This window comes from Chenopodium quinoa, unplaced genomic scaffold (genome assembly GCF_001683475.1).
Source record: "Chenopodium quinoa cultivar QQ74 unplaced genomic scaffold, ASM168347v1, whole genome shotgun sequence".
In the NCBI taxonomy this organism is placed as follows: Eukaryota; Viridiplantae; Streptophyta; class Magnoliopsida; order Caryophyllales; family Amaranthaceae; genus Chenopodium; species Chenopodium quinoa.
This window is the reverse complement of record NW_018745248.1, coordinates 527678-551190: the sequence shown is the minus strand read 5'-3', so window position 1 is coordinate 551190 and position 23513 is coordinate 527678. Positions and strand designations below refer to the sequence as shown.

Here is a 23513-nt window from a genome sequence, read left to right as displayed (position 1 = left end):
GTTATAAGATTGGAAGATGCTTGTGTAGTAGGCTCATAACATTGAGGAAGCTCAAGATGCAAGGAAGTTGATGCTCCAAGTTCTAGTTCTTACGCTCTCGAGCCGTACTCCCATGAAGAAGTGGTGTCAAACCCACAAAAGAGCTCCTAGCTACTGCCTCTATCATCATGCATCATCCGAGATCATTGGCTCATTATCGAGCGCCCATAGCGGCAAAGAAAGTCGAAAGAAACCCAGTTTTGAGCCGGCGTGCAGCCCATTAGCGCGGGCGCGGGAGCGCGACTCTACCCGCGCGGGCACTCGTCCCCTACTTTCCGGCTTCGCTCGATCTCTTTTCCGCACCTTTATAAATACCTTCTTTACCCGATTTTTGTAGGAGGTTTGAGACATAATTTTAGCTCAGTTGAGAGTTTCTCTTTCTAGTTTAAGGGTTAGTTCAGGAGTAAATTTAGAGAGAGAAAGTGAGGAATTTTAATGGTGATGTGAGAGATTGATAATACAAGGGTGACAATTGTATTGAAGATCTTCTCTATTATCAATGGGCATTTCTTACACTATCTCATTTTATTGCTTTGTTTAATTTTATGCTTGTTTGGTTTAATTTTGATGTTTGATCTTGATTAGTATAATTGTTCTTGATATTTTGTTGATTCTTGATTTATTAAGATTATTTTTTATAGATGATGATTATTGAGTAGTTGTTTCGCTAGGAATGGGGTGATACTTGTTTGATTGATTCATTGTGATTAATTTGGAAATTGTGTTGATTGATTGTTTAGATTAAAGTGATTAATGGAAGTTTTCATGTGTATACTTTGATTAGGCCTTGAGAATTATCCTACATTGCATTGTATTTGCTAATGACACGAACAATTGATTTAGGAATTGCAATTATTGATTGGTTTGTATTGTGATTCTCTTACTTTGTTATTCGAGGAAACATCTAGCTAAATGACAAGGAGATATCGCTTTGATTCCAATTGATTGCTCTTATCATTAGTCTTCACAACCATTGATTGGCAAGTTTGTCCCAAGTTCATGCAATTGTTATGATTACTTGTTGATCCACATTCCTAGTATTTATTTCCTTCGTTGTTTGTTTGTTAGTTGTAGTGTTCCTTCTTCACCTTCGACTTCCACCTACCTTCGGCGCCCAAAATGAAAGTGCTTGAACATTACAGTTCCTTTGGGTTCGACCCTTGAATTACCTCTATACTTGTATGTAGGTTTGTTCAGTGTTTATAAATTTAGTTTTACTTAGGGAGGATTAGTCAACGACCTAGTCTTTTCTCCTCATCAAAATGGCGTCGTTGCCAGGGAACGGTGTGTATGTTTGAGTGTTTTTTATTGCTCAAGTCTAGGTCTTTGTATATACTTTTCTTTTATTTTATTTTTGTTTTTTTTGTTAAAATAAAATGGCATGTCTCTCATTTCCTCAATATGATATAATAAGTCTTTTTGTGAATATTTCAATAGACTTAAGGGATTTTTAGACTATTGTTGTAATCTTTGGGAAGCTGGTGAGATTTGTTATTTTGGTTTGAATGTGAAAAATAGGAATGAAGTTGAATACACGCATAATGGTGAATTTAGAGCATTGTTAATTCAAGATGCTTGGGATTTGTATGTTTGGTTTGCTTGGGATGTATATGATTAGAGTAATCATGATTCTAATGTTGATGTGCAATGTCTTAATTTTTCTTATATAGCATGAATTCCCATGAATTGTCAAATAATCCCATGAGTGAACCTAGGACAAATGATTTCAACTCTATTTCCTCTTTTGTTCATGATGATGAAGTGCATAATCAAGTTGATGCTAATGGTATGTTTCAATTTTCTTCATTTTTTTTACGATGCCTTCTTGTGATGTGCTTTGTTCCCGTAATAATGAATCTCATGTGTTTGATTGTCCCCCCACTCCTCAATGTGATAAATATGCTCATGATTTTCATGTTGATTCTTTCAATCTTGGTTGTATTTCTTCTTTTCTTGTTGAACCTCAATCTTCTACACCTTTTGAATCTCTTATTGTTATTTTTGAAACTCAAATTAGGCATATTGAGCTTAGTAATGAGATTTGGCCTAGTAATGAGTCAATTCTTAACTCTATGAGAAGTCAATTGGAGATGATGAAAGCGAGTGATGATCGTTTTGAGGAGGAAAGAAGGAGAGAGGTGGTGAGCTAGAAAGCCAATTGCCATCTTTGATGCTTGTTTTTGAAAATTCTAAACCTAATATGTGTGTTGAAGATGATGAGGATGATTTTGAGCAACCAAGAGAGTGCGAGGATCTTATTGGCGAGCATTTGAGTGATGGTGAAGAAGTTGAGAGTGAAGAAAGTCTTAATTTCTAAAACCCTAACCATCCTTCCCATCTTGATGAGTCTCTTATGCATGATTGTGATTCTTCTTTCCATAAGTATTTAGATTCGTTTGAGGTTATGTCCCATAAGTTCTTTGAGAGTCAAAAGAAAACCCATAGCCTTTTGAATGAGTTCATTCAGCACGCTTCATGGGAGAGAGATGATTTTGAAATGAATTTTCATCCTCTCATATATGCAAGGTTTTGAGACTTTAGGCTTTAAGGAAGTTGCGGGAGTTGTTGTTCATTGTTGCGATGGAGGGGATTAATTAGTCCTCTTGGAAGTTGGATGTTTGAGGGAGATGAAGATCATGAGTGTTCTTCTTTTAAGGATTCTATGATTGATTTTCATGCTCTTATTGGTGATGTGAGGCATGGTGGTGAGGAAGAGTTCATTTGTGAGACCATAGCCCCTATTCCCTCTTCTCATGTCCCTTTTTCAAGAAGATTTAACCATATCCCCTACATTCCTATGTCCCTCCCTTCTTTTATTCATAAGCCTATTGGGGCACCCTCTTGTCTATGATAATTTACATGTCCCTCATTCGTATTCCATTAAATAAAAGGGTGATGTTGCCACCGAAAAACATTTTTAGAAGAGTTTGCCTCCTTCTTCTTCTTTTTCTTCTTCTTCTTTTTCTTATTTTGTTGAATTTCCTTTGATTCTTCTTCTTTCTCTTGGCATCTCTCTCCTCGTAGGTATGCAAGGTGTGCACTAAGCTTTTTGCATACCTTCATTTTGTCATGTGCATACTTACTATCTTCTCAAATTTGTAGTAGTGCATTTGACAAGATCTTGTGTTCGTTGCAATATTATTTTCTAGAGCGGTCAAGCTTGGACCTTAAGCAAGCCTTTCTCGATAAGTAACCCGTGCTTTATTGCTTTTATTTTCTTTTCTTTTTGGATTAGATTTTCTCTCATAGAAATGTTTGTGTGCCTTTTGCTAGGAACATGACTTGATATTAATGAGTAACATTTATGGCACTCATTCGGTTCTTTTTAGGGTGAATTTCATGTTATTCTATAGCTCTTTTACTTAGCTTTTCCTTATTTTATTCTTTATTTCTTTTATTTTCATTTTCTTAGTTGGATTTCTTTCTTTATACATTTCTTGGTTTATTTTGTTATTTTCTCTTTTATTTGCTTGTTTTCCTTTATTTTTCAGGTTAAGGTCGTTATCCAAGTTTCTCGAGGCCTCTTCCCAAGTTTGACATTTATTAGGATGTCTAATGTTCTCCATTTGAAGCTCAAGCATGGAGAAGTGTAAGTTCCTAAAGTCCTTAAGTTGTGCATTCAAGCCGTGGGGGCATGATTTCTAGTGTTGAACCCATAAACATGGAGTTTAGAAACTGCAAGGTCCCATGTTTATCAAGAGCATTATGTAGAACGCACGAGGAACATCAGCATGATAGGGAAGAAGGTTGCCCTGTTCCCAGGCGCGGGCGCGCCTATATGGGTCTCTGTTCCGTACCCAGATTTGTGATGTCCCGCTCTCTCTTATAGTTGGCCGCTCCTGTACGGGTTTATTTGGGGATGATCTAACTACTTTCTCTTAGTTAGTTTTACTAAATATAGATTTTCACTCTATTTTTAGAGAGAGTTCAATTTTTCAGAAATTAGAATAGAATTAGGTTAGTTTTTTAAAGAGAGAAACTCTAGTTAATAGAGAGAGAAGTTCTTGATTGATGATTGAAGATTAATGATTCCAAGTGTTTTCTCCATTGAATTAAAGCAAGTTTGTATGAATTTCTTTACTTTAATGCAATCTTAGTTTTGATCTCAATTTCTTTGTTAATTGTTCAAGTTTATTGATTTTTGAATTGGTTTATTTTTTATTAATATCATGATGATGAATTTGACGTTTAGTTTAGTATTGAGATTGATTTCCATGAATAGTGAGTAGTTTTCTTGCTAGGGAAATGGTGAAGAATATATGAGTAATGGATTTATGCGAATTGGGGGTAATTGGTGGAGTTGATGTTGTGATTAAATTGGTTGATTGATTATGTGCATGTGTGTGTTTAATTTAGGAGTGATCAACCTAATTTTTCACACTAGATTGCATTGTAGGTTCACATTCATACGGAAAATTGATTTGTGGCTTACATTTGTCGATTGAGTAGGTTTGCAAGTTTCCTAGCTAGAGTCTCTCGTAGTTGGCGCTAGTTTGACCTCTAGGAGATTAGCCTACCATACTCTCTTGATTGCTTAATTGATTTTCCCTCGCAACACTTGACTTTGTCATCTCCTATCCCAATTAGTTGAATTAATTACGAGTTTATGTGGATCCATTCCCTGGTGCTTGATAAATTCGATTTCATTTCGATTGTTTGATTGGTAGAATAGACACACCTCACTTCATTGCTTCGAAATAACTTAGCTTTGACATTAGCATTCACCTCCTATTCCTAGTGGTTCGACCCTCGACTTACTCTATGCTTGGTATAGGGGTGTGTTGAGAGATTACAAATTTTGTTTTGACCGAGGGTACATTAGTTTTCAACGACCTAGTCTTTGCCTTAGATAAAAAATGGTGTTGTTACCGGGGAATGGCGTAGATGTTTGTTATTGTTGTTGAGTCTATTTCACTAAAATTTTAAAATACAAAAAGATTTTTCTCATTTGGCTACATTTGTAGCCGTTTCACGTTACTAATACTTACCTTTGAGTTTGTGTATGCAAGTTAACATGGGAGATATCCCAAGGGTTATATTGAAGGAATTGGGTACTAGGATGAGAGCGGGATTGCTCCATTATTGATCCCGGATAGTGACTTTGAAATCAAACCTGCAATGGTAACTTTGATTGAAAGGCAGCAATATAATGGAGGAGTGAATGAGAGCCCCCTAAATCATCTTAAAGAATTCGAGTAATATTACAACATAATCAAGGTGAACGGGGTAGCTCAAGAATTCATAAGGCTTAAGCTATTTCCTTTTTCTCTAATTTGAAGAGCTCAAGAGTTGATAGATAAGGAAGTGAAGCCTAATTCTTTGAGAGCTTGGGATGAAGTCACCAAGGAATTCCTTTCCCGTTCCTTCCCTCAAAAGAAAACGGCGGAGGCAAGAGCTTTGATTCAAGGTTTCAAGCAAAAATCTAGTGAAAGCCTTTATGAAGCATGGGAGAGATACAAAGAGTATCAACGTGAGTGTCCTCACCATGGGATCCCCACTTACCTAATCATTCTAATTTTTTATGGCGGTTTGAGTTCTGAAGGGGGGCAAGTCTAGATGCCGGAGCCGGAGGCCCAATCATGAATAAGACCGAGGAAGAGGTTGTAGGTATCATTGAGGATGTAGTTAGAAACTACATGGAATGTCAAGATGGTGAGAAGGAGTCGATAAACATGAGTAGTACAATAGGATGCTCAATGGAACAACTCAATGCTATCAATAATTTATCGACTCAAATTTCGGATTTAGGAAAGGAGGTAGTTTGTATCAAGTATAAGCTCGACAGCGCAACCTCACAAGCACCAATTCTTCCCTCCCAAATTAAGGGAGAGGTACTTCTTCTTCCTCTAACTATCTTCCTTCTTCTTGTTGCATGGTTAGAGAATGTTGGTTTTGTGATTTGTGTGGAATGAATGACAATGATGCTTCTATTTGCCCTAATGTTCCTTGTAATGAATATGTTGGGAGTGAGAATAAATATGTGAACTTAGTTGCTAATAACAATGTTGGACCTAGATTTGATACTCAAAGGAATGTTGGAATTAAGTAGGAATTATCACAACCAAATGAACTATGATAATTATAACCAAAATGGCGGTTATAGAAAACATGGAATCCAAGGGAATTGTGGTAGCTATAACAACCATAGTTATAATGGTCAAAGTCATGGCCAAGGATATGGGGACTATTACCAAGGTTATGGTAACCATAATCACGATAGTGGCCAAAATAAATGTAGAGGTAATTGGAACAATCAAAGTAGGGGAAATTTCTAATCGAATGTTCAAAGAGTTGCCCCACTTGGATTTATCCCGAATACCCAAGAGCATAGTGATAATTTGTATGATCAATCATTTTCCTCTAGGAGTTTCTTGGAGGGTGTCATAGAGAAGCAAGCCAAATTGTTGGACACCTACATGACCCTAAGAAATGAGAAATTCAATGACATGTTAACTTGCCATAAGGGGTTGGAGACCCAAATTTCTCAATTGGCTAGTGAGTTTAAGGAATTTACAAATCTTTCTTCTTTGACTTCACCAAGCTTAGATCTTAAGATCCCTATGAATGCTATTGTGACTAGAAGTGGTAGGATCCTTAAGAGTGAAATCTCTAAGAAGAGTGATGCTAAAAATAGTCCTAGCAATGGCCAAATTGGGAATGAGGGAGATGAGAATACTCTAGTTGAGGAAGTCAATAAGGAACAAGGTGAGAAGGTGAAAGAGAGATAAAGAGAAGTTTACAAGCCTAAGCTCCCTTATCCCCAAAAGTTTAATAGGCACAAGTTAGACGAGCAATTCGGGAAATTTATAGAGATGCTTAGACAACTTCATCTTACTCTTCCTTTTACCGTTGTGATAGAAAAAATGACAAATTATGCAAAGTTCCTTAAGAAGATTTTGAGTGGAAAAAGAACATGTGATGTGGCGGAAACGGTTAACTTGACCGAGAATTGTAGTGCAATCATAATAAACAAAATCCCACACAAGTTGAAGGATCCCGAAAACTTTTCTATCCCTTGGGCTATTTATAAAATGCAAATTGATAATGCCTTGTGTGATTTAAGAGCTAGTGTTAGCGTTATGCCATACTCGGTATATCAAAGACTAGAGAAGGGAGAACTTTTATCTACCAACATTACCTTGCAATTAGCCAATAGATCAATTAGGATCCCAAGGGGCAAGGTAGAGGATGTTCCCTTAAGGGTAGGAAAGTTCATCATTCCGATAGATTTTGTGGTCCTTGACATAGATGAGGATTATAAAATTTCTATTATTCTTGGAAGACCATTTCTTGCTACTTTGGGTGCTTTGATTGATGTCAAAAGTTCTAAGATTTCACTTAAAATTGGAGATGAGGGAGTTGAATTTTATTTGAATGAAAGTATGAAATATCCTTCTTCATCTCATGAGAATTGCATGGGAGTTAAAATTTTAGATAATCTTGTACATTCAATGCATGAGCACTTGCTCACAACTAATGATCCTCTTGAGTGTGTTTTGTTGAACAAGGAAAGATAGGTGCTCTTAGCAAAGGACATGGCTGTGTTTAAGAACTTGTTAGATGGGAGTGTTGAAGGAAGTGATGAGCAAATTTGCATGAAAATTTCAAGCCAAGAGGCTTTGCAAGCAGCTTCGACCAAGGAAGGTAAAGGTGTTCCTATGGTAGAGCTCAAACCTTTACCATCACACCTTAGGTATGAATTCTTTGGCCCATATTCTACTTACCCCGTGATTGTTAGCGCATCTTTGAGTGAAAGCCAAGCTCAAGCGTTATGCGGTGTTTTGAGAAAGCACCAAGATGCTTTGGGTTATATCATTGATGACCTCAAAGGCATAAGCCTCACTTTATGTACGCACCACATAACCCTTAAGGAGGGTGCCCTTCCTTATATTGAACGACAATGGAAATTTAATCCCCAAATTGGGGAGGTAGTAAAGAAAGAGATTACTAAGCTTCTAGATGCGGGAATCATGTTCCCCATCTCAAGATCTAGATGGGTCTCACCCGTTCATGTCGTTCCTAAGAAGGGAGGCATGACCGTCGTCAAGAATGAAAAAGATGAGCTTATTCCAACAAGGACAGTCACCGGTTGGCAGATGTGTATAAACTATAGACGTCTAAACACATCCACCAAGAAATATCACTTCCCCCTTTCTTTCATTGATCAAATACTGAAAGACTAACGAGGCCAAAGTACTATTGTTTCCTTGATGTTTACTAGGGATTTTTTCAAATCTTTATTTATCCCGATGACCAAGAGAAAACTACTTTTACTTGTCCTTATGGTACCTTTGACTATAGGAGAATGTCATTCGACCTTAGTAATGCTTTTGCCACTTTCCAACGGTGTATGATGAATATCTTTGGAGATATGTTGGAGGAGGAGATGAAGGTATTTATGGATGATTTTTCCGTAGGTGGGGTTTCCTTTGAAGCATGCCTCAAAATTCTTAAAAAGTGTTTGGCAAGATGTGAGAAAGTGAGCTTGGTGTTAAATTGGGAAAAATGTCATTTCATGGTTGAAGAAGGAATAGTCCTTGGGCACAAAATTTCCCACAAGGGCATAGAGGTTGACAGGGCAAAGATTGAGGTTATCGAAAAGTTTCCAGCTCCGGTTAATGTAAAAGGTGTGAGATCATTTTTGGGCCATGTCGGGTTCTATAGAAGATTCATTACAGATTTTTCACTCATTTTAAAGCCCCTCAATGATCTTCTTCTAAAGGATGTCGAGTTTGTATTCGATGACAAGTGTTTAGAGGCATTCAATAAGTTGAAGAAAGCTCTAATCTCCACTCCAATTGTTCAAGATCCAAGATGGGATTTGTCATTTGAGTTGATGTATGATGCAAGTGATACGGCTATTGGAGGATTTTTAGGTCAAAAACTTAATAAGAAACTTCAAGTGATTTATTATATGTCCAAGACTCTAAATGGAGCTCAACGTAATTACACTACAACGGAGAAGGAGTTCTTGCCTATTGTTCATTCCTTTGAAAAATTTTGTTTCTATTTGTTAGGGTCCAAAACAATTGTGTTCACCGATTATGCGACCCTAAAATACCTTTTTCAGAAGAAGGAATCAAAGCCAAGACTAATTCGTTGGGTGTTAGAGCTTCAAACTTTTGACCTTGAAATTAAAGATAAGAAAGGAGCGGAGAATGTAGTAGCGGATCATCTATCTAGGCTTGAGGATTTACAAGTTCAAGATCATGGGTCTCCCATTGAAGATAGAATGTTAGATGATTCTTTGTATGCTATAGATGTGAAGGAACTCCCATGGTTTGCTGATTTGGTGAACTATCTTGCTTGTGGGGAATTTCCTCCTTCATTTTCTAAGAATCGAAGAAAGAAGCTCAAAATGGAGATTAGGCATTATGTTTGGGATGAACCGATTTTGTATAAAAGGGGTGTTGATGGGTTGTTGAGGATATGTGTTCCAAATAAGGAGTTTCCTAGTGTGTTGAAGATGTGCCACTCAGATCCGAGTGGGGGTCACATGTGTGTCTCAAAAACAGCTTCGAAGGTGCTCCAATGCGGACTATGGTGGCCAAATCTCTTCAAAAATGTTAGGGAGTTTGTCAAGTGTTGAGACCGATGCCAAAGGACTGGAAACATTTCAAAGAGAAACGAAAAGCCCTAACAACCCATTCTAGAGTTGGAAATTTTTGATGTATGAGGAATCGATTTCATGGGTCCTTTTCCTACTTCATATGGGAATCAATATATCCTTGTTGTCGTCGATTATGTGTCAAAATGGGTGGAAGCTATTGCCTCACCTACAAAATGACCATAAGGTAGTAATGAAGATGTTCAAGAAGATAATTTTCCCACGGTTTGGCATCCCAAAGGCTGTTATAAGTGATAATGGATCTCATTTTGTGCATAGCGCCTTCCGCAAGATGTAGAAGAAACATGGAGTTACTCAACGTTTCGGGCTCCCCTATCACCCTCAAACTAGTGGGCAAGTCGAAGTGTCTAACCGTCAAATCAAATTGATTCTTGAGATGACGGTCGCAAGAAATAGGAAGGATTGGTCGGATAAGCTAGATGAAGCCTTGTGGGCATATAGAATGGCTTTTAAAACTCCTATTGGCACTACATCTTACCGCTTGGTTTTTGGGAAGTCTTGTCATCTTCCGGTCAAACTTGAGCATTGTACTCATTGTGCTATCAAGAAAATTAATTTCGATTTGGCAAGTGCAGGTGAGCAATGTTGGCTTGATCTCCATGAGTTGGAAGAAATTCGATTGGATGATTATGATTGTGCAAGCATGTACAAGACTCGCACTAAGGAAGTGCATGATAAACTTATTGAGAAGAAGGAGTTCAATGTTGGAGACAAGGTCATTCTTTACAATTCTAGGATGATATTTTTTCCCGGGAAGCTAATGTCTCGTTGGAGTGGGCCTTTTGTTGTTCAAGAGGTTTTTCTTAATGATGTGGTTGAAATATCTCCTTTGGATTTTTCAAGAACTTTCAATGTCAATGGTCATAGGCTCAAGCGCTACCCTGATGGAGTTTTTGTGGGGGTTGTTCATGATATGACTTTTTTTGATCCACCTTGAAGGATAGAGAACGTCAAGCTAATCAAATTAAACAAGCGCTTTTCGGGAGGCAACCCGAGTTTCTAACCATTTTCTCTATTTCCTTGATTTTTGTTTTCTTTTTGTTGTTTCTATTCTCATTTGATTTCTTTTCTTGATTGTGTCTTTAGGTGGTTTTTATTGGATTTACAATAATTTTGGTGCCTATTTTGAAGAGAGAGTGCTTAAGTTGATGAATTGGAAGTATGCTTAAAAAATTGAAGTTTGGTGGGTTCAAAAGGTGGGTTCATGAAAATCTAGTGTTGAACCCACATTATTAGGGTTTAGAAACTGCTTTCCCCAACCTTCGTCATGATCATTTCCCTTGTACTCACTGATGTGCTCACGAGGAGGGATTCGGAAGATCGTGTACCCAGAAGGGCGTTGCGCGCGCACGACTATGGCGCGGCCGCGCAACCCCTATTGTTGCTCCTTAAACGCACCGACCTTATCTCTTTTTCTCTCACTTCTTTTCATTTCATTTTCACTTGGTTATTGTTCAAGCATCATAACCATTTTCCTTCATTATTTTACTACTGAAATTTCACAATTTTTTACTTCATCTAGTTGCTTATTACTCTTAATCCCTACTCTAACACTTTTATTGTGATTTTCTCTTTCCTAAAGTTGGATTTTTGGGTACCCCTTTGGTTTGGGGTTTGTTGCTTGCAATTTGGCATAATTCTGTTTCTTAGTGCTTTGTGTCCATTTCTTTGTAAACTCTCATCAATCTAAGGTATGATTTCTTCATTTCTATTAATACTTATAATAAATTTTCTACCTTGGTTGTTCATGAGTGTTTAGATTGATTTGGTTATAGCCTCATTATTGTATCCATATTCCCTACTATCTCCTTCATCTGTTGTGTTAATGATGAAATTTTGGTGATTCTATGAACTTGTGTTTGATGATTTTGCTTGACAATACTGTAATTTTGGCACCACCTTTATTGGAATTATAGTTTGATTATATTGATACGGAAATGTTAATGTGCATAGTTTGTATTTGATGATGGTTTGGAGTGTTGTTACTTGTGGCTCATGGTCCTTACTCACTAGAGAATTTTTCAATTATGTGTGTAGAATGGTTCCTCTCCGTCGAGCTAAGAGGGCTAGATGTTCTACCTATAGGGAGGTGGTTCCTCCTCCTTCCCACATCAAAGACACTTATGAAATTAAGCTCATAAAGGAAGAGCATTGGGAGAGATTTTCCAAGCTTTCAACTCAGACACTTTTTTCTACTAGATTCTATGATTCGTCGGCATCTACTTCGTTGGGTATCGAAGATGATGTGAGAAATTGGCTCGAAACTTGGGGTTAGAGGAATTCTTAAGCCTTCATGCTCCCACCTACTCTAGGATTACTTTCGAATTCCTCTCTTCACTTGAGGTCCTTGAGGAAGATTTGGAAGGTGAAACTTCTCGAAGAATTTCTTTTCAAGTTTTCAACAATGATCATTCGGTGCCTCATTCCCAATTTAATGAGGTTTTCAAGTTTCCAACTCCTAGTGAGGATGTCCCACTTGTGTATTTGGCATTTGATGCTTTGCAACGTGATAACAATTATTGTGATTTCAAGTGGTGGAGGCATATTTCTATCGAGGACTCATATAGTCCTCAATATTCAAAAGCGGCGTCATTATTCATGCGGCCTTGAGGTATATTAGCCGATTTCTTACATATGCTTTCTTCTCCAAGGAGTCCCTTGGTACTATTTGTCGAGAGGAGTTGAGTTGGTTATGGCTAGTGGATAAGCCATTTGAAGAGGAGGTAGCGGTCATTGACTTCACTACGCATTTTCTTGACCGTTTCATTGATACAAGAGATGGTGTCCATCTCTCCGGAATTATCCAATTAGGGGGTATGATTACCATTTTGATTCTTTCTCTCAACAAGAAGTATAAAGCAATGCTCGAGTCGCTTGTCCCAATCCATGATAAAAGGTAGAAAGCTCCTTACCACTTCTTAAGCATCTATCCCATGATAAATTAACGTTTTTTGGAGCACACCACCAAAACAAACTTTTACATTTAGAAGGTTACTAGGACTACGGATTGGTGCCCCATCCCTCACCCCGAGGCTATGGTTAGATGTGTGGACACCCCTCTTCTATGGAGACCTAACAAGGTGTCGATTGATCAAGCCCTCAAGAGAGCTCCGTTGCGTAACCTCCGGCATAATCCTTATCTTCCTCTTGCTCCCTCTTCATCCCCGGGAGGTACATCCTTGACAAGAACCATATCTTCTACTATTTCTACTATTGATTGTCTATGTTGCATGCCATTACGGGGACCTCCCCAACCTCTTACGATTATAAGAGGCCGAGAGGGTGTGATTTTACTTACGATCCGACGAACCCTAACCCTTTTCCCTCTCCTGAGACTTTTGGCCGTTAGGGGATATCGGGTGAGCCGGTCCTTGATGATTGATCCCACCTTTTTTCTAGGGATAGAGCCGAGAAGGCGAGGATGTTAAAGGGTAAGGGCCCTATGCTCCTGGATAATGTTTCTAGCATGGTTTCTTCTGATGTCGGTGAGGGGAGTGCTCATTCTACCCCTTACCATAGTGCCGAGTGATACCATATTAGCTACCCTCCCTTTTATGCTTGTGTGTTGTTCTTTTGTTTCTTTGCCAGCTTGTAGCTTGGTTTTATCTTGGGGGGTAGCTCATTTTTAGCTTGGGGGAATATTCTTATGTCTGTTGCGCTTCTTTTGTCCCCCCTTTGCTTTTATGGTTCACTTTGGCTTTATCTCACACTTGGTGTTTTTCTTAGCTGATGATTTACGCTGCTGACTGTTCCCTGCGATAGTATTCTGCTGATGTTTCTTGGTTTTGTTATCTGTCTGTTGATTTCTACTGCTGATGATATATTGATGATCTAGCTCTTGATTTTTGTCTTCCCAGTGATTGATTGCTCTCTAAATGGCTGATTTTACTCTCTGCTCTATGATTCTCCGTCTCTGCCTCTCTGATCATTTCTGCCACCTATCATGCTGTTTGATTTCGTATGGACGTTATTAACAATTTTTTTTTCTATATATAGCTTTATTTTTCTCTCTTGGTATGTTATCCTTGCATTTGCTCTTGGAGTATCCTGACGGTTTGCGTTTTCTTTCTTTCTTACTCTTTCGCATTGCTTGGAATACCTGTTGAGATCTTTCTGAATTTTCTTTTTTCCCTTTTATTTTCTTGGATGCATAATTTAGGATTAGTTTTAGGAAAAGTTTAATGGTTCGAGGATGGATGCTTTTAACACCTAGAGTGTTTGGGATCATTGGCGATGTTGTCATTTGATCACTTGTTTGTTGATTGGGAATTACATGTTTAACATGCATATTCGTTCTATTCTTTATTTTCCTTCTTTTCCTTTATCTATGTTTTTCTTTTTCTCCCTTCTTATCTTTTATTTTTCTTTCTTTTGTGTTTGGATTTTAGTATGTTTTGAGGCTTTATTTGACACTTTTTGTTTTTCTTTTGAATTGGACTATTTACAACCGAGTTTTTCTTTTCAATGAATATCTTCCTAAATAGTATGGGTATGCATAGTTTTAGAATATGCTTGGTTGACTCTAAGATAGATGTATGCTAAGGTAACATGTGTTAGAACTAGGAGGAGCATGAAACTGGATTCTACTTGTTTGTGGCATGTTGGTAGTTGCTTCCTATGATTAATTTGACACCTATAGTGAGTTTTTGCTACATCCATGTGAGATTTATCATTTTTCAAGCCTTCTACATATTTTACATGAGTGGCATGGATCCTTGACTATTGCGTACCTAATCTTGAATCTTGACTCATAATTCTCAAACACGAGACAGAACCATCTAGGGATGACAAAGTGTAGACACCCATTTGTGTCTCCCCAAAACCAAACCTACTGATGAGTACCTTACACGTCGAATCGTAATCGAATGAAGTGAAAGTGTAGAAAGTCTAGTGTTGCGGATAGTTTTAATTTCTTTTCTCTTCTCTCTGTTTTTGAAAACCTATTTTACGAAAACAACCAATCCAGTTTGGTTGGTCCATGATATGGTCTAATAGTAGTGTAGCTGGATAGGGCTTGAAAAGAGCTTTCCAACGATATATTATAAGCCCAATTTCGATGAATATTGAGGAAGTTATGGCCAAATTACTGAACTAAGCCTAGTTTAAGCCTTATATGCGGCCCAATGATCTAGAGGATGGCTTAATATGGATTTATCATTCCTAATGCAATTAGGAATGGTTTTAGTCTTCTAGATTCTTCTAGAAGGTTCTTTTCATTCCTAATTCAATTGGCATTGATAAATTGACTTTTGTTGACTTTTTAGAGTTTTAATCAGAATAAAAGAATGTTTTTGAGGAAAATACGATTTTATCCTCCTGTACGGTCAATTTCTATCTGATTTTTAGAAAACGCGTCAATAATTAAGTTAGCGCCAAACGCCAGCATTAGCGCCTGACGCTAAGCTTGGCGCCTTGCGCTAATGTCAGCATCTGGCGCTAACCTCGTTTTGCGCGTCAGAACTCTATTTCGATTTTTTATCTTTTTGGCTGATTTTCTCTATAAATAGCCTTCTAAAAACTCTGTTTTCATTGACCAACTCTCATCATGAAATTCTTGATTCTCTCTCTCTTATTTCTAAACTAGCCTTTTCTCAAAATACAAAATTCCGCACTCGCAAGACCTAGATACACCTAGCCTTATTCGAAGTTGCCTTCGCCCTAGACGTGAAAGGTTTAATTTCTGAGGGTATGGTCCCAAATCTTTATTTCAATTATTTAATTTAATTGTTGTTTATTATTTTCCTTGTAGTTACTAACGTGTGAATTTTGTTATTAGAAAGAGATACGAGGCATCCAAGTAAGTGCTTTAATTGTTTACATTTTTATTATGATATAGAAATCATGTCTAGGTTATTATTATGATTCCTAATGTCATGTTTAGGGTAACAAGTATAATTTTGATATCAAATATGACAATTATGATTTCTATGATGCCTTTTATCGTCTTTCCTAGTATCATGTTAGAGTTAAAGCTTTGATTTTTAATGTTTAATAACATGCTAGGGCTTGTCATTAATCTTGCTAGTATCATGCCTAGGATCTTTCTATTATTATGCTTTAACATGATTACGATGATTATGATTATTTTAATTATTATTATTGATTATTATTATGTTGCTTGATATTTATTGTTATTGCTTGATCACACCTTTTATGCATGGTTAAAGGGAATTTGTACTTGTAATCACGCTTAATAAGATAATTATTAATCTTATTTAGGGTTAATTTGATTATTATTCAAGTGATCGCCAATAATAGATTTATTTGTGCATTAATATTCAACCAACATAGATAAACAGGTTTATGGTTAATCCTATTGATTGCATGTTAGTCAGAAAGCGCACATGAATTCGATCAGAATAAAGTAGAGGCCTATTATTAGGGCAGGTTCAATCTCTTTTAGGTTGGATTTATACCTTCATCCCCGAACTATCAGTCATGGTTCAAGTCCTATTGGAATTAACGATCTCTTGGATCGTTAAGGGGTGTAACCTTCACCTCGTGAACGGTTTACAAGTTCCTTAAAAAACTTGTTGGCGACTCTTTTGCTCTATCTTCTTTCCCTTTAAACGCCACCATACTTTAGTTTATGATCACACTGGGGTTCAAGCTAGGGGTAACGCTTGAAATATTCCCTACACAAAGGCATCTTTTTGGGGTGATAATTTTTCATTTCTAGGATAATTTTCTTCTTTTAGTTCATTGGGTTTCCATTTTCCTTCTTGCTAACCATCTGAGCCTTTTCCCTTCTTTTCAAGCCACATCTTTAGAATTTTGAGCCTTTTGTTTCTTTTTGTTCCGTTTTTGGTATTTGTGAAGCATATGGCCATGTTTTTGGAGTTTGTGGTATATAAGTAGGGTTATTGGTTCCTTTTATAAGAATGCTTGTGTTTTGAGAATATTTCGTGAATAATGGCAAATGATTGATGGAAAAGGCCGTCCTAAGTGTAAAAAAGGCAAGGACTTAATAAATACAAAATTGTAAAAGCCGTCCTAAGTTAAAGAAACATTTGCTTTGAAAAAATTGAAAATAAACATTGAAAAAGAATTGAAAATGAGAAAATTCAAAAAATATTTTGATGTGACTCTTTTCCTCTTCAAGCATTGAGGACAATTCTTCCTTTTAGCTAGGGGAGAAGCGTTTACGCTTTTTGTATAGTTGCTATTAGATATATCTTTGAATAAGCTTGGGGGTGGTAGTTTATTTTTTTTTGGTGACATCTCGGTTTTGGTGTTGATATTTGGCCAATCGTTGCTTCATGACCTAGGTGTACCACCAAATTTTAAAATTTTAGCCTACCCCTAACCTTTTGCTTTTACGTTACAACCATTGGGAAAGACCTTTCGACCTAGAGTTTGAGTCAAATTTCAAGGGAGGGCATTATGAGTTAAAGCCTAAAGAGAGGGGATGTATAGTCAAGATGTCGTGTAGCCGAAAAATGTGTTCGTTTCCGGCTCCTTCGAAGAGCTATTGAGGTGCTCATTAGAGGGTGATTTGAGATTATAGGAAGAACACGGTAAGATCGAACGGGATGAAGGTGAATTGTGATAACTAGTTCTCTATGCTTAGCATACTCTATGTTTCAATCAACCTGGATATCTTGAAACGTGCATACCCCTATTTGCATAAGAAAGATGTTTATCCATTTGAAATGTGATCATTTTGAAGGAATTGTGTCTTCGATAAGTGTAATTACTAAATATATCAAGGATCACTACTATGGAGATAATAAGTTCGTTCTTTTGGGTCGTCATTATCTGTTGCTAGATTATGATCAATGATCTTTGGGCTAGTCAAATAGTCCAAAGCCTACTAGAATGGATACTATGAGGTCACACAACAAGGGTATTCGGCTAAGCAAGTAAGAGGCACATTAATGGGCCTCATGAGAAATTAAATAATCATGAAATGGATTGGGCTAGCATAGTTAGAGTGGAATTAGGTTTTGGGCTTTTGACATAAGCTCTTATTTAGAGATGAGATCTATAAATAAGATCCATGCCTAGGGTTTCTAGAAAGAAGTCATAATTCACACAAAGTGTATTTTGACATCAAGGCAACCAATCCACTACCCTAATTCCTCTCTCTATCTCACGGCTATCTCTCTCCTCCCCTCGTCCGTACGGCCGGCCACCCTTGGTGGCGCGTGTGGTGGTTCGTGGTGTTTTGTTGCTCTCTCTTCTCCGTAGAAGGTTAATTGAATGGTTCAATTAGAACTAACTAGCATTAGTGGAGGTCTTAATATGTGCCCGTGGAACAAGTAGAGGAATCACGGTTGAGGTTCTTTATCTCCCATTGTTCTTGCTCGATCGCACGTGGAATCACGCTTCAAAGGTACAATTATATGTTCTTTATGTGTTATGAATTAGATCTTGGGATTAGGTACTGTATGAATATGATTCATTTTTTTCCGCTGCGTAGTACCTATATAACCCTTCACATTTTGTAAAGTCCAATTCGTAAAGGTTTCAATTTTGTTTTTCTTTCTTTTACTTTCCTTTTGTTGTTTTCTTCATGTATGTTGGTGGAGAGTTACAGGTTAAGCTCTTAGGAAACCTTTAAGAGACCTCACTCGTCCTCATAGGCGACTTTAGGTTTTAAAGGGCTTGTTGTAGCTAAAAACAACCGTGATTCCTACGTTAGTGAGTCTTGGTGTATATTCTCGTCTTATGTCTTTCTTTTTCTTTTTTAATAAGTCTTTTATCCTTATTCTTTCTTGCTTTGTTTTGCTCGAGGACGAGCAAAAGTTTAGCTGGGGGGAATTTGATGAATGTCATTTATGGAACTCATTTGGTTCTTTTTATGGTGAATTTCATGTCATTCTGTAGCTCTTTTACATAGCTTTTCCTTACTTTACTCTTTATTTCTTTTAGTTTGCATTTTCTTAGTTGGATTTCTTTCTTTATGCATTTCTTGGTTTATTTTGTTATTTTCTCTTTTATTTGCTTGTTTTCCTTAATTTTTAAGGTTAAGGTCGTTAATTCAAGTTTTCCGAGGCATCTTCCCATGTTTGGCATTGATTAGGATGTCTAATGTTCTCCATTTGAAGCTCAAGCATGGAGAAGTGTAAGTTCCTAAAGTCCTTGAGTTTTGCATTCAAGCCCATGGGGGCATGATTTCTAGTGTTGAACCCACAAACATGTTTATCAAGAGCGGCATGTGGAACGCACGAGGAGTATCGGCATGATAGGGAAGAAGGCTGCTCGGTTCCCAAGCGCGGTCGCGCGCAGCTGTGGCGGGGCCGCAAGACCTGGTGGCGCGGGCGCGCCTCTCTCGGGCGCGAGCGCGCCTGTATGGGTCTATGTTCCATACCCAGATTTGCGCGGCTGCGCTTTCTCTTATAGTTGGCCGCGCCTGTACGGGTTTATTTGGGGACGATCTAACTAATTTCTCTTAGTTAGTTTTACTATATATAGATTTTCTTTTTATTTTTAGAGGGAGTTTAATTTTTCAGAAATTAGAATAGAATTAGGTTAGTGTTTTAGAGAGAGAAACTCTAGTTTGTAGAGAGAGTAGTTCTTGATTGATGATTGAAGATTGATGATTCCAAGTGTTTTCTCCATTGAATTGTAGCAAGTTTGTATGGATTACTTTACTTTAATGCAAACTTAGTATTGAACTCAATTTCTTTGTTAATTGTTCAAGTTGATTGACTTTTGAATTGGTTTATTTTTTATTAATATGATGATGATGAATTTGTCGTTTAGTTTATTTTAGATATTGATTTTCATGAATAGTGAGTAGTATTCTTTCTAGGGAAATGGTGAAGCATATATGAGTAATGGATTTATGCTAATTGGGGGAAATTGTTGGAGTTGATGTTGTGATTAAATTGGTTGATTGATTATGTGCATGTGTGTGTTTAATTTAGGAGTGATCAACCTAATTTCTCACACTAGATTGCATTGTAGGTTCACATTGCATTGATACGGAAAATTGATTTGTGGCTTACATTTGTCGATTGAGTAGGTTTGCAAGTTTCCTAGTTAGAGTCTCTCGTATTTGGCGCTAGTTTGACCTCTAGGAGATTAGCCTACCATATTATCTTGATTACTTAATTGATTTTCCCTTGCATGACTTGCCTTAGTCATCTCCAATCCTAATTAGTTAAATTAAGTACGAGTTTATGTGGATCCATACCCTAGTGCTTGATAAATTCGATTCCATTTCGATTGTTTGATTGGTAGAATAGACAAACCTATCTTCATTGCTTCGAAATAGCTTAGCTTTGACATTAGCATTCACCTACCATTCCTAGTGGTTCGACCCTCGACTTACTCTATGCATGGTATAGGGGTGTGTTGAGAGATTACAAATTTTGTTTTAACCGAAGTGTAGACACCCATTTGTGTCTCCCCAAAACCAAACCCAGTGATGAGTACCTTTCACGTCGAATCATAATCGAATGAAGTGAAAGTGTGGAAAGTTTAGTGTTGCGGATTGTTTTAATTCTTTTCTCTTCTCTCAGTTTTTGAAAACTTATTTTAAGAAAATAGTCAATCCAGTTTGGTTGGTCCATCATAAGGATCCGATAATGGTGTAGTTGGATGGGGTTTGAAAAGACCTTTCCAACGATATATTATAAGCCCAATTCCGATGAATATCGAGGAAGTTATGGCCAAAATACTAAACTGGGCCCGATTTGGTTTTTATATGCGGCCCAATGATCTAGAGGAGGGCCTATTATTAACTATCATTCCTAAAGCTATTAGGATTGACTATAGTCTTTTATAATACTCTAGGAGGTTCTTTTAAATCCTAATGGAGTTAGGATTGATAATTATGTTTTAAAGAGTTTGAAATTGAATAAAACTACTTCTTTTAAGAATCCTTGTTTTGTACGAAGTGGAATATATTCAGATTTTATTTTCGTGTCTCATAATATTTATTCAAATTTTATATGGTTGGATAGATCTTGAAATTATCTTTCCAATGATATATTATAATGTTAAATCCGAGTTATAACGAAAAAGATATGAATGACACATGAAACTTTATCCAAAACTGACACCCTTCCACTATTTTGGCCATATCTTTTGATCTACAAAGTATTTTAATCTGATTCTAATTAGGTTAGAAAGTAGACTTTAAGAGCTTTTTAACGACATATTATATGCCCTATTTGAAATTTCGGATCAAAAGTTATGATAAAAACAAAAACGCGTGAATTTCTGAAATCAGCACCAAACGCCAGTTGTAGTGCCTGGCGCCAGCATTGGCGCCTGGCGTTAGTTTTGGCGCTTGGCGCCAATAGCCTAATGTTAACGCCAGCTCTGTTTCAGTTGCGCCAATGCTCTATTTTGTTAATTTTATCTTTTTGGCTGATTTTCTCTATAAATAACGTCGTAAAAACACCGTTTTCATTCACCAACTCTCATCAAGATTTTCTTGATTATTCTCTCTCTCTCTCTCTTTTTCTAATCTAGCCTTTTCTCAAATACAAAATTCCGCATCCTCAAGACTTAGATACGCCTAGCCATATTCAAAGTTGCCTTCGCCCTAGACGTGAAAGGTTTTAATTTCTGAGGGTTTGGTCCCAAATCTCTATTTCAATTATTTAATTTAATTGTTTTGATTATTATTTTCCTTAAATTTACTAACGCGTGTATTTTGTTATTAGAATGACGTACGAGGCATCAAAGTAAGTATTTTAATTGATTAATTGATATTATGATGTAGAAATCATGTTTAAATTGTTATTATGATTCCTAGTATCATTTCTAGGGTAATTTTTATATTAAATATGATTCCTGCGATGCTTCCTATGATCTTCCTAATATTTATGATTGTTAGTATCATGTTAGGGTTAAAGCTTTGATTTTTATTGTTTAGTGACATACTAGGGTTGGTTATTAATCTTGTTAGTATCATGCCTAGGGTCTTGCTATTTTTATTATGCTTTAATATTAACATGAACATGATTATTATTATGATTAATATATTGTTATTATGATGATTATAATTTTATTGTCATGATCATTATTTATTATTTATTATGTTGCTTGATGCTTATTTATATTTATTGCTTGATCACACCTTTTATGCATGTTTAAAGGGAATCTATACTTGTAATCACGCTTAATGAGATAATTAATAATCTTGTTTAGGGTTAATATGATTATAATTCAAGTGATCGCCAATAATAGATTTATTTGTGCATTTAAATTCAACCAACATAGATAAACAGGTTTTGGGTTAATCCTATTGATTGTATGTTAATTAGAAAGCGCACATGAATACGATCAGAATAAAGTAGAGGCCTATTATTAGGGCAGGTTCAATCTCTTTTAGGTTGGATTTGTACCTTCATCCCCGAACCCTTATTTGGTTCTAGACCTTATGGAGTTGACGATCTCTTGGATTGTTAAGGGGTGTAACCTTCACCCTGTGAACGGTTTACAAGTTCCTAAAACTTGTTGTCGACTCTTTTGCTCTATCTTCTTCCCTTTTGGACGCCACCGTACTTTAGTGTATGATCACAGTGGGGTTCAAGCATGGGGTTAACGCTTGAATTTATTCCCTACAGTTTTTGGCGACTCTGCTGGGGAGGATTTCTATTTTAATTCCTGAATTTGTTTCGGCAATGATTTAGAATGAGTGGATGAGACTCAAAAAGTTCTAAGTATTTCATGTGCGTAATTTTGATTAACATTATTGTCATATGCATAAAAAAGATCTCATAGGAAAGACCATCCGTAATGAGTTAAAAACATAGGATTTTACGCGTAGGAAATTTGAGAAATATCTTTCACAACTAGGACCGAAATAACACCGCGCGAAACTGGAAAATTTTATCGAGCACAGAAAGCTGCTGAGGCATGTGGGAAGTAGCGCAAGAGGCCAGAGCTTGGCGTCAGCATTTTAGCCGTAGCGCCAAACGCCAGTATTGGTTCCAGGCGCTACAGTTAAAAGCTGGCGCCAGTCTCTGATTGCTGGCGCCAATTCCCCCCAATACCGAGCCAGAAATATGCGTTCTAATTTCGACCAGTTTTTCGTATTGTTTGCTCGATCCTACTTCCTGATTGAATTTTTTCTCACTTTTCTGAAACCCATATGTGTTCTACATATGGACATAACCCTTTGGGAATTCATGCTCCATCTACCCGATTGAACGCTCCGTGCAACAAAGGGTACATACGAGATGTCGAATTCACCAAACCATGGAAGCGAGTTTTTTTCTAAAACTCGCGGTGTCCCATCCACTCGCGCCAACCCTTCACAGTTAGGCTTCCGCGCGGTGCATTCGGACAATTAACCATGGACCCTCTATTGACTAAACCATATCCCGAACTTTAGAGAACTAGAGCCATGGTTAGGTTGCAAACTCATTGCATCATGTTGTGACTACTTGACTACTTGTGCATCTCCTACTTGTGCATCTCCTACTTGTGCATACTTATTATGTGACTAAATTAATCGTTTGGTTTGACTTGTGTTTGTAAATAAGTATTAATAAAATAATTAATGACTAAAGGAATTTTTTTAATTAATTAATTAATTAATTAATTTGAGCTAAAAAAAATAAACTTAAAATCGAGTCATAGTCCCTTTAAGTCAACCCGGATTTTTATTCCCGTAAACTGCACAAGCGTCAACTTGTTTTGGTTATATCCGGAGTTCTAGGAAGAGTTACGAGTCTTAAACCTATGGATCTGTAGCCCCGAGTTTTATCTTTAATTTGGCGTTGGTTTCATCCCAATCAGAGTCGCGGATAAAAAGTTATGACTAAAATACCACAGTCTGTCCAGTTTAATGCATATACGCGAGGTCTTAATTTAGTCTTTGCTTGAATCTAGTCACGTAGTCTAGCCACATGGTCATGACACAAGTCTTAACATGTCACAT

The 23513-nt window shown here is 37.0% G+C and overlaps 2 protein-coding genes across 2 annotated transcripts; both read left to right on the top strand.

The window, feature by feature from the left end:
• Positions 1 to 6599: 6599 nt before the first annotated feature.
• LOC110711271 lies at positions 6600 to 7556 on the top strand. The gene is made up of 2 exons (XM_021889650.1): positions 6600 to 6744; positions 6898 to 7556. Exons 1-2 carry the CDS (start codon positions 6600 to 6602, stop codon positions 7554 to 7556), a joined length of 804 nt encoding a protein of 267 aa, XP_021745342.1.
• Positions 7557 to 10043: 2487 nt separating this feature from the next.
• Positions 10044 to 10604, top strand: LOC110711269. Its single transcript, XM_021889649.1, has one exon. It carries the CDS (start codon positions 10044 to 10046, stop codon positions 10602 to 10604), a length of 561 nt encoding a protein of 186 aa, XP_021745341.1.
• Positions 10605 to 23513: the final 12909 nt, after the last annotated feature.